This window comes from Musa acuminata, chromosome BXJ3-6 (genome assembly GCF_036884655.1).
Source record: "Musa acuminata AAA Group cultivar baxijiao chromosome BXJ3-6, Cavendish_Baxijiao_AAA, whole genome shotgun sequence".
Classification (NCBI taxonomy): Eukaryota; Viridiplantae; Streptophyta; class Magnoliopsida; order Zingiberales; family Musaceae; genus Musa; species Musa acuminata.
The window spans coordinates 11,586,204-11,597,500 of record NC_088354.1 but is presented as its reverse complement, the minus strand read 5'-3'; the positions used below and the strand labels follow the sequence as shown (position 1 = coordinate 11,597,500).

Below are 11,297 nucleotides of genomic sequence, written 5' to 3'. Positions count from 1 at the left end.
TTGCATAAGTATATTTAATCAAATTCTATCCTGATGCTATCCTTGAGGTGATGTTATTCCACAAGTATGAAAATTGGTTTGCATCATTGTCAGTATCTATAATGCTATTAAATCTACTCAACATCCTTATTTGTTTCTTCATTGCATTGAGTAAATATAATATTTGTATATTCACTATGCTACCATTTCTGAGTACTTCTGCAATTTATTGGGGTTTGCTGATGGGAAACTTTATTTCTAAATTTCATGTGACACAAGATGTACTGAGTAAATGTAAGCATAACTGTATTATAATCTAGTCATATCCACTATCTGATTGTAGTTTGTCTCTTGGAGTGACTGAGAAGGGTAAAGTTATATGGTGCTATATATGCCTATGGCATTTTTTGTTTTTCACCATGTTTCATTTTTTTTTTGTTGCTACATCTGTGGAAATTCATACAAGGTGAAGCTTTTTTAGCTGTAAGATCATTATTTTTACCCTTAATGTTTGAACTTTAAAGAACAAAAACAACATCTTCACATGCATGGTTAATGCTGCACATATTTATCCTTTACAGATTCGGCAATAAATGAGCCCATGAACTAGGCCATTCTTTTCCAATTTCCATGCAGTTTCTTCCAGATATATCTTCTTTGATATGGGGAAATGTGCTTGGGATTATTGTAGGTTTTCCAAAGAACATTGTGAAACTTTTCAGGCTCATACTAAAAGAAGATCCTTGATGCTTTGACTCTCTTAGCTGTCATGCATTTAATACATTTGATGCTGGATGTTCCATCGGTTGTACTTTTCATCTTATTTTTCTCTTGAGCTGAATGTTTTATGTTGATACAGGAACTTATGTGCTACTTATTACTTCTCGAGAGGAAGTTGGTTCTTGTCTTGGTTTCTCTATATTCCATGTGATGTCAATGAGATTTTTGTCCTGCAATGGGTCTCTAAAGCATTCAAAATCGCAGGAAGTATGATTTATTAATTGATTGATCTTCAGTTTGATTTTAGTCGCCATAAAATCGTTGATAGGCTAGTCATCTCTAATGCTCTAGATAAAAGGGAGGAGGAAAGAATTCCAGTTTCACTGTTTGATGCTTCTTTGAGCAGTTTGTAAATCTTCTAAATGTAGTTTTGCTTTACATGCAGAAAAGAGATGAAGCTTACTTCATGTCTCTTCTGAGAACCCTAGAATCAACCCCTGGTTTATATTATTCATATGAAAGGGATTTAACACTGAAGTAAGTATTATGCCTATACTAGTTTGTGGCTTATTTGAATCTGGTGCTTTAAACTTCGATTGCATTACTTTTAATAAATTGTACTGCAATTGTTTCCCTGGTACGTGATTTTAAAGTATTGATACTATGTATTACATCAAAGTTTCATGTTACTAAGCAATAACTATGACTGGTATTCTAGCTTACAGAGGACATGCAAGTTGACTGAAGAAAGGATGCACAAGCCTCTATGGAAACAGGTCCTATTAGCCTATTTTTTTATTGTCTTTTATACTTTGTCTTTGTGCAGACTACTTACATAACATGTTTGCCAATGTCTGATTGTTCATTTATTTTGCTCCATGTTCCTCTAGCTAAATTCCTTATTCGTGAAACTCAATTATTAAATAGAGACATAAAATATTTCATTGGTTATTTTATTTGGAATACAAGTAAAATGCACCTTATTACACTTTTTCTAAATCTCTGAATGAATAGATTATCATGTGCATGAAGTTCTTGAAATTGATATCATTAGTTTGTATCTGATGTCATTAGTTTCATAAATAACCTCAAAATAGATTTGGTTGTATGTTTATGCTCATGGTGAAAATGTCACAATTTCCAATCACTGCAACATTTTACAGATATCTTCAATTTTCAGTTTCCTGCCAATGTTATCTAGCTATTTTTTTGTACTTAATTTTAAGTTTTCTTTTTTAAACTTTTACAGGCCGACCCACGCTTTGTGTGGAATCATAATTTGATGGAGGATCTTATTGAGAATAAGGTTATAGCTTATAAGTACTCTAATTGTAGTTCTATGAAGTTGCCAATTGTGTTATCTCAAGTGCTCATATATCCATCTGTAACTTTTTGCAGCTTGATGCCTTTACCATTCCTGTGATACAAGGAAATATCCTAAAGTTTGTAGTTGTCCTTCATAAAAGGAAAATGCCAAAAAATACTCATTTGATATGCTTGCTTTTCTTGTTCCTATGGAATGTCTTTCCGGTGCATATTCTCATATGTGAATTCAAATGTTACTTCATGCTTCCATGATCAGGTTGGTTTCATTAAGTTGTTATGACATTCAGTTTGATTGGTGGATTGCTGGAAGTTCTTTTGCATGTTTACCCACAAATTGCACCTTAAGCTATTTTCATGTCAAGATACTTGAGGGCTTCTCTTAACAGTGGATTAAGCTTTCAGTCTGTACAGTTCGCCTTAAAAGATTCACCTGCCAGAATTACATTGATCTCAAGAAGGTGCAATCGTCGTCTAGGTACAGTTAAATTCACAGCATTTTCATGTCTATATGCTTCTCGTATTGTGTTGAAACAAAAATGATGCACTTATGGTCATGTGTTGACTTTGGTTCAGATTTGATACAATCCGTCCATTATTGTTCTTAAACAGGAACTAGGATGTGGAGAAGAGGAGCAAATCTGGAAGGTTCCACTGCTAATTTTATTGAGACTGAACAAATTCTGGAGTTTGAAGGTTACAGATCATCATTTATACAGGTGATCTTATCATCTAGTTGCACAAACATAACCTAGCAAATTTCATGATTGTCATCATGTACAAGAGGTCATGTATTGAATCATAGTTTGCAAAACACTTTGCTTGTACTCTGTAGAAAAATATTCAATTTGAAGAGAATTAATCATGCTGAAATTGTGCTGTCCTATTTCGAGCATACATTACATTCTTGTAATATACGCCACATGAAATGGAAGCAACTGCTGAGACCATATTTCATTATTTAATATTTTTATTTCTTTATATTATGGTTCACCAATATGCTCGGCATTATAATTCATGGTCAGACATGTGTTTGTTGTGTTATTATTTTTCAACGATGTTGAGATTATCAAGGCAGCTGATTTTTTAATAAGGTCGAGTCATACTGGTGAAGTATTAATGTGACTCTTATCTATGGCAGCACAGATATCCATTTTGGCAAATATCTAGAAAAAGAAAGAAGAATTTTTTTGCATATATCCTATAATATTATATCAAAATTGCATATATGCTTCTTAAAAAGTGATAATATGAGTGGGTACAACTCTTAATGGTCCATATATGTGAATATGAAACTCTCAGGTTCATATATGCAGAAAAAACTAAAAGGGTAACATAATTATGCACTTCCTGTTGTTCATTTACATTAACACTGCCTGGTGCTTAGGTTCAAATAAACATGTCTAGTTGTTTCTTTTCATCTGACCACCTTGATTTACCTCTGAGGTACAAACAACAACAACAACAAACTGGAATGCCCCAAGCTTGATTTGCAAAAATTCTAACTAATTTACTTTTGCTGAGGTGCACAAAGAAAAACTTGATCCTCAGTAAGAATTTGCTGTCAGTAAAAATAAGTTTTTGAAGCTTGAGATTACTTTCCTTTTGATTTTAAGTGAGACTAAGTGTGGTGTTGTAATGTGTTAGAACTTTTCAGAGTTTCATTAGGTTTTGCTAAAAAGGTTATCTATCTATTATCGCCTTTTTTTTGTTAGATTCGGGGTTCTATTCCACTTCTTTGGGAGCAAATTGTGGACTTAAGCTACAAACCACGGCTCAATATTATTAACCATGATGAAACGGTAAGAATGCCAGTTCAATATAATTGTGTAAATTTCTTATTTTAACCTTTACAAAGGAATGTCTTCCAATACTTTAATTTATTTCTTATTAGCCAAAGGTTGTTGAGCGCCATTTTCGAGATCTTATACAGAGGTATGGGGAGACGGTTGCTGTTGACTTAACTGATAAAGTAAGTTTTTGTTTGCATTTTTTATCTGTAACATGAATAAACTTTAATTTGTAATTTTACAATACATTAAATGAAATTTCATCTTATCTTTGTGAATCAGATTTATTAAACTTTTCCTCAATTAACTGGCCTTTTTTTTGTAAAACCCTAATAGTCCCACGTTGGGAAATTGGTAGTGTGTTAGATTAGCATATATTGTTAGATGAGTCTACTAATAATTGGCCCAAGATTTTAAGTTCATGTGGTTCTAGATTTGTTATATCTAAATTATTAAATCAGTATATCGATTGGGGTGGGCCATATCAAGTGGTATTGTAGGAAATCTTGGGCCATTCAATGTGCGTTGACATGTGCCATGATGTGTTACCTAAGGCACGCCAAGATGAGGATCTCCCAGAGTTAAACATACATTGGAGCCACAAATGAATTCTGATCCAGATGTGTTATTTCTAGTTCATGTGGTTCTAGATTTGTTATATCTAAATTATTAAATCAGTATATCCATTGGGGTGGGCCATACCAAGTGGTATTGTAGGAAATCTTGGGTCATTCAATGTGGGTTGACATGTGCCATGATGTATTACCTAAGGTACGCCAAGATGGGGATCTCCCAGAGTTAAACATACATTGGAGCCACAAATGAATTCTGATCCAGATGTGTTATTTCTAGTTCATATGGTTCTAGATTTGTTATATCTAAATTATTAAATCAGTATATCCATTGGGGTGGGCCATACCAAGTGGTATTGTAGGAAATCTTGGGTCATTCAATTTGGGTTGACATGTGCCATGATGTGTTACCTAAGGCATGCCAAGATGGGGATCTCCCAAGGTTAAACATACATTGGAGCAAGGTCCGTCATACCGTACGGAATTTCGACCCGGGCTCGGTACGGTACGGTACCGGTGTACCGGGCAGTACATCAGGGCGTACCGAGCGGTACACCTTGGGCGTACCGAGCGGTGTACCGGTGTACTGTAGCACTGTAGCGGTACCAGACAGTCCGCGTATCGAGAACCTATTGGACCGGTACGTACTATCCGGTACGGGCGGTATGCTTCGGTACGGCAGACCATGCATTGGAGCCACAAATGAATTCTGATTCAGATGTGTTATTCCTAGCGAGGATGCCAAATTTTTATTTGGGAAAGATTGTTGTGCTCTAGTAGTTCCGCATGGGAAATTGATGGTGGGTCAGACTAGTGTATAGGGCTAGATACTCCTAATACTACTAACTTTGGTTTAAATATTTTTAGCCACTTGTTTCCACTTTCCAACCCCATATTTCCAAGTTATTTGGCCCATAGGTTTATTAGAGTTGAGCCGTATGTTTAAGGGAAGTATTTGTGGATGGCATATATCCTACATGCAGGATTTAAATCTCGATTGTTTATTGGTTTTGAGAACCAGTCAGATGGTATGGTACCAATATATAGAATAGTATATACGTACCTCCTAGCATCAATGAATCGATTCTATCAGATGGTACCAATATATCGGATAGTATATACTTCTCGGGATAGTCAGATGGTATGGTATCGATATCGGAAGAATAAAATGATAATTTATCAAATACATGCAGTCCAGTACAGGTTCATTGGACAGCCATTTCAAACCTTGCTTATTACTGACCTACATTACAATACTGCCATTTAGCTGCACTTCTTGATGCTACATTCCATTTTTGTCATTTTACCCTCCATTTTACCTTGATTATTAATTGAAGAGCTAATGCCAGGCACTGGTTACTGTAAATTGGAAGTGTTTATGGAAGTATGTACCTTTTGCAGACACTATAAAAAACATGTTTTGATTTTTGTGATTCTTGAATGTTAGTTCAGATTCCATGGTGTAATTATTTGTCTGCAAATCAACATAAACAGAATTTTTTTTATTGAGTTCAAATTTGTGACAATGGGTGGACTTAATCTTTTCCCCTTCTTTACTCTGTATTCCTATCCTCTATCCATGGTGTCACTTGGCAATTTGCCTTACTAACTGGAAACAAGGTTAATTTGTTATAAACTGCATTTTGAGTTGTTTAATTTTGTCCGACATATGCATATACATGCCAGTCTGAAATGCGGGGGGAAGAAAGAAAATTCCAACGAAATTTGTAGAAGGATATGACCTTATCTTTATGACGCTTTGTCTCCTTTTACTGGATGGTTTGGCAGGAAGGTGATGAAGGCCGGCTGAGTGATGCATTTGCTGCTGAGATGGAAAAACTTCCATATGTTAGGTATTTGTGGAGTTACTTTTTGTCAGCTTTCCTTTTGTTCAATTTTGTCAATGACTAATTGCATGTAAGCAGCCACCTTTTACCTTATACTCAATAAAATAGTTGCTTATAAGTTATAACTACCGTTGGAGATCATTATGGCAATGTCTATTATGGAACATTACTACTTCAGAATTGACCAAGGTAGCTGATAATTATTGCAAGTTCCTTGAAGTACCTACCTTAGCTATAAATGTAACTAAACCAAGAAGCACTACACCAAATTTTTGTATAGCAGGGTTATCTCTATAAAATCAGACCTGTCAAATTCCATACCTATTTGCTAACAAAAGGTCACCTCAATTATGATAACTTATATTTATGAAAAAATTAATGAGCTCATGAACCTTTGAATTTCTACTATGAAAGTGATAAATGGTTGGGTTGAATCCTAGCTTTATGCAATACTTGATTAGCTGACAATTCCTTTTGGGAGATAACTAAAACTATGGGTTCAATTTGTTACGCATAGTTGCAAGGTGGGTTTGCTGGCAGTATCCATGTGTATGAGTTAAACTGGGTGAATGGCACATTCAAGTGTAGTAGTATGTCCAACATTTATGAAGGCTTGGAACTATTTAATTCATTTCTAGTGAACAACACAAAAGCAACAAAAGAAAGGCATTAAAATTGCAAAACTCATGTTAGATTGAACTGTTTGGAAGTATTCTTAATTTTGTTCTGTATCCTTTTTTTTTTCTGCATCTTTTTGTCATCTATGACTCTATCGCAGAGACGTTTTATGTTGTTTTAAGCCCTCTCTGCCTAAGTTTTCTATATCCATTCCTTAACTACCATAGTTTATCTACTCATCTTTGTTTGTTTTAGTACAATATATAGATTTAAACATTCGAAAAGATTTGGGTACTTGTCATCATGTTCTTTTTGTTGAATACTTGAATTAAGATGACAATAAGTCAAAGTTGCATTATGCGAGTTCCTTGGACATTGTTTTCTGCTGTTTTAGTGGAATGGACATTTCTTGCTGTAATTGACTGCTTGAATATGTTTGCTTCCAGATACGTGCGTTTTGATTTCCACAATGCATGTGGCAAAGGGATTTTTGATAACTTGCAACTACTTTATGATCAAATCAAAGAAAATGTGGAAAACCAAGGGTAACTGAGTTGAACAAAGTATCAATTTTGACTTTTAATATTTTGTATGCCTAGTTGGTGCTTCACTTACCGTCATGAATGTCAGCTGTAATTGTTATGAATAATGTGTTCTTACTGCAATTATCGTTCCAGCTGAGCAGATATCTTTTGATCAACACTGATGGAGAAATACTAATACAGCAGAATGGAATTGTCAGGGTTAATTGCATTGATTGCCTGGATCGGACAAATGTTACCCAGGTTTGCGTGTTCTAATCTCAACTTTTTTTTTTTTTTAAACTTGTGATCAAATTCTTAGAGAAATATGGGACCGCCAATACGGCAACAATAGACAATTTCAGATGGTAAATCTCTAAGCTTTCTTCTAAGTGGACCACCATCAGGTGCTATTACCATTGTCATTTTCCCTCAAAAGTATTGAGCTGCTAGTATATGCAAGGAACAAAAAGAGTTGATTGCTATGAGTTTTGACCTCTGGTCATAGCAATAACCTGTAGATGATATCATGATCTCTATTATAATTGATTAGTATCTTTTTCCATGATATCAGTTTGAAAGTAAACGATCAAACTTTTAACCACCTTTTATGAGGCCTTCTTTCATGTTTCTCTTGCCAAAATCTGGAAAAATTGTGGGAAGATTCTCTTCTATTATATTTGAATTTAGTCATTGAAAAGAGCCTCAGTATCTCCTTTCCTGCTTGCAGAGTTATGTGGCTAGGAAATTATTGAATTTACTACTGCAGCAAGTGGGAACATTTTCATCAAATGAATGTATATCCATGTATACTGACATCTATGAGAAGTTCAAGAACTGTAAGGAAATTTTCCATAATATATTTTGCATCATCAACTTTTTTTTCATTTAATTTCCACAAATCTTTGTATCTTATATGGACATATTTGTTAGTGTGGGCGGAACATGGAGATGAGATAAGCTTGGAATATGCTGGTACTCATGCTCTGAAAGGGGACCTAGTACGGTAAAGTTTACCATGCATTTTTCATCTATTTTTACCCCTTGCATCTTCTAAACATACAAACACCTTGTGCCAATTTTGGGTTCATCATGTGCAGATATGGGAGACAGACTGTATCTGGAATAATAAAGGATGGAATAAGTGCTCTCACACGATATTATTTAAATAACTTTCAAGATGGCATTCGACAAGTATGCTATTCCAATGCCATAGTATTTATCGTTAAACTCATATCATAACCTTTTACATCATGAGTGTTTCATTTACTATTTTAAGCTGCCCATATAGTGGGAAAGACTTAAAAGACTCATACAATCATTTATTATGCTTCCAAGGATGCGTTGGATCTTATTAGTGGTCGCTACACTGTCAGCAGAAGTGGTCCTCCTTTCCGGCTGAATCGGTTTGAATCATCATCAGTAAACCATGCACACATTATCTTAATTATTTTTCGTTATTAGAAAGTCGTGGTCATATTTAGCTTATTTGTCATGGCTTTCTGTTCAGGCCTTGCTTTTTGTTAATCATACTTTATCATTTATCTGCATGCAGTATCTCCCGGTGGCCTCAGCTCTCATCGTGGGAGGTCTCACAATGACAACAACACTTACATTAAATCAAGGTCTACCTGTAAATTCTTTGGATTTTCAGGATGTTTATATTTCTTATTCAGTTTTTTTTTATCACCAGGCGGAAATAGCACACATGTTGTTTCTTCTGTACTCTTGGCTGGCTTGTCTGCAGGAGTGGTGCCTCTTGTTAAAGCTAATTGGAAGCAGTTCTGCTCCAGGCCACGCTTGTGTGGCCTCTTGTAAGATTGTGTTTTATATTGATATTTTATTAATTTTGGACGTGCTGTGCAAGCTCAATTTCATTTGCTATATGTAACTATGAAACGATTTGTTTGTCATTTAATCTAAATTGATTCCATAAGTTTCTTATCATAATGAATATCCACAAGTCTCAGCTTCTTGCCAGATATGGTTCATTGGATTCCATGCTCTGCGATTAGCTCACTGCATGAGGTACCTCTCCAAAACTTAAGTAGGAATTACTTCCTCTAAAATTGGCAAGATAATTTGCCCACCTATTAGCAGATCTAGGGACACACCTTTCCATGTTTCTTATAACTTATAACTGGTGGATTTATTCTTATGTCTGACATCTGTAGCTAATAGATAAAGGATTTCCATATCTTGTACCAATATCTGGTATCTGTATGTTTGATATGATGTTGGATCCAAGGTTCGCAATATCGTACCGTACCGGTATTTCGACTTGGGCTCAGTACCGGTACGGTACGGTATACCGAGCGGTACACCCAGGTGTACCGAGCAGTACACTCAGGTGTGCTGAGTACTGTAGCACTGCTACAGTACTACAGTGCGCTCAGACCGGTAACAGGCGGTCCGTGTACCGACAACCTGTCGGACCAGTACGTACCGCTCGTACCGGGCGGTACAGTTCGGTACTACAGACCCTGGTTGGATCAATACAGAAATGTCTTCTATCCTTGTTTTTAGTTATCATTTATGATACATATTAATAAAGTACGATGAGTGCATAATATCTCAATAAAAGAAAACATGTAATAGCTTGATAAGTCAACCAAAAAAATTAGGCTTTACAATCAATGTATGTATGCAAATAAAACTGTCCCATAAACATATTAGGTTGAGATTCACTTACCAAAACAATGCAGCTGCCGCCAATGCAAAACAATAGAGAACAAAAAACCTTCTGTATGGTTACACCAGCTAGCATGAACAAAGTAAGACATGGGTCTCATTATGGGCCACAGTTGGACTTCTCTTGGCCCAACACAAGTTTGGCCCAGTCTTTAGATTTATATGGTGTATCGTGTTGTATATGGGTGGATGGTTATATATTTATAATGATATCATGATTAACAAGAAATATTATTATGATCTGGGTTTAAGCTCTATCAAGTCTCACAAATTTTGGTGGTAAAGATTGCACTTTAGTTGCTTAGGTTTTTATTCCATATTTCTTTTTTATCATTTATAGCAAATCTTCTTACATTTGTCATTCAGACTCATCCTAACTGGCTCATCTCATTTAATTACTAGATTTTCATTGCTTGGAGCATGATTATACAAAAAGAGGAAAAGTTGTTCTTTCAGGTCAGAGCAACAGATTGGTTATAATATCCAACAATGAATTAATGAGATGTTATTGGAAATGAAAATTTGGAGTGTTTTTAAGAAATTATATCTTGAATTTATGCAATGTTGCCAAATTGTATATTCAGGTTGCAAAAATAGCTAGACTTGCCTAAAAATTTTCTTTTCTAGCAAGTTTAGGTGATGGTAACTGCGAAAATGTATGCCATGTCGTGATGAGCAATATTAGACCTGCAAATTAGAACAAGATACATGGTTCTTATTGGCAATAAGCATGATCATGTCTGTTGCAGTGACAACTGAGCACCTTGTTCTTGCTTAGGATGGAATGGTTGAATTCTTCAATGCTGGTTGCTGGGTTAGGCATGCTACAAGTATTCCTCTCCATGACGAAAAATTCAGCAACATTATCATTGTCTTCAGGAGAACAATTATAGCAGATTCACCACATGATGGTTGTTGCAACCAGACCTGTGAGACCAATTGTTTATTTCACTTTGGTCTTTCATATCTCCTGTGCATATCAATTTCAGCTGGTTGAGTTGCCCACTAAGTGAGCCTGAGTGGAGTTATCACTAATTAGAATTCCAGTCTTGGGAGAGGATAAACTGCACCGGAACCACTAAGTTGGCTACCCAGACTTTTTCCCTCGCACTAGTGGTTATTCAGTCTTATTTGACCCTCCAGTAGTGTGTGTATAGGGATATCAGCCTGGGACTTGCTGTGTGTGCTGTGCAATAGATCTTGTGCATCTTTTATAAGCATTACGATATCGGAGGC

At 35.6% G+C, this 11,297-nt stretch overlaps 1 protein-coding gene across 2 annotated transcripts in view; it reads left to right on the top strand.

Moving 5' to 3' along the window:
• LOC135640063 (phosphoinositide phosphatase SAC8-like) overlaps nucleotides 1–9,306 on the top strand; it is an 11,182-nt gene extending 1,876 nt beyond the window's left edge. The window contains exons 3-20 of one of the 2 annotated variants that reach the window (XM_065154181.1): nucleotides 839–966; nucleotides 1,145–1,236; nucleotides 1,418–1,475; nucleotides 1,949–2,005; nucleotides 2,098–2,131; nucleotides 2,420–2,500; nucleotides 2,635–2,741; nucleotides 3,738–3,824; nucleotides 3,917–3,994; nucleotides 6,173–6,237; nucleotides 7,296–7,394; nucleotides 7,535–7,634; nucleotides 8,101–8,209; nucleotides 8,304–8,376; nucleotides 8,471–8,564; nucleotides 8,709–8,792; nucleotides 8,926–8,995; nucleotides 9,064–9,306. In XM_065154181.1, coding sequence (XP_065010253.1) covers nucleotides 839–966; nucleotides 1,145–1,236; nucleotides 1,418–1,475; nucleotides 1,949–2,005; nucleotides 2,098–2,131; nucleotides 2,420–2,500; nucleotides 2,635–2,741; nucleotides 3,738–3,824; nucleotides 3,917–3,994; nucleotides 6,173–6,237; nucleotides 7,296–7,394; nucleotides 7,535–7,634; nucleotides 8,101–8,209; nucleotides 8,304–8,376; nucleotides 8,471–8,564; nucleotides 8,709–8,792; nucleotides 8,926–8,995; nucleotides 9,064–9,188 — 1,541 coding nt within the window. In that variant the 3' untranslated portion in view covers nucleotides 9,189–9,306. Of the gene's footprint in view, nucleotides 1–838; nucleotides 967–1,144; nucleotides 1,237–1,417; nucleotides 1,476–1,948; nucleotides 2,006–2,097; nucleotides 2,142–2,411; nucleotides 2,501–2,634; nucleotides 2,742–3,737; nucleotides 3,825–3,916; nucleotides 3,995–6,172; nucleotides 6,238–7,295; nucleotides 7,395–7,534; nucleotides 7,635–8,100; nucleotides 8,210–8,303; nucleotides 8,377–8,470; nucleotides 8,565–8,708; nucleotides 8,793–8,925; nucleotides 8,996–9,063 lie in introns of both variants that reach the window. The other variant, XM_065154180.1, reaches the window with a different exon arrangement.
• The last annotated feature ends 1,991 nt before the right edge of the window (nucleotides 9,307–11,297 follow it).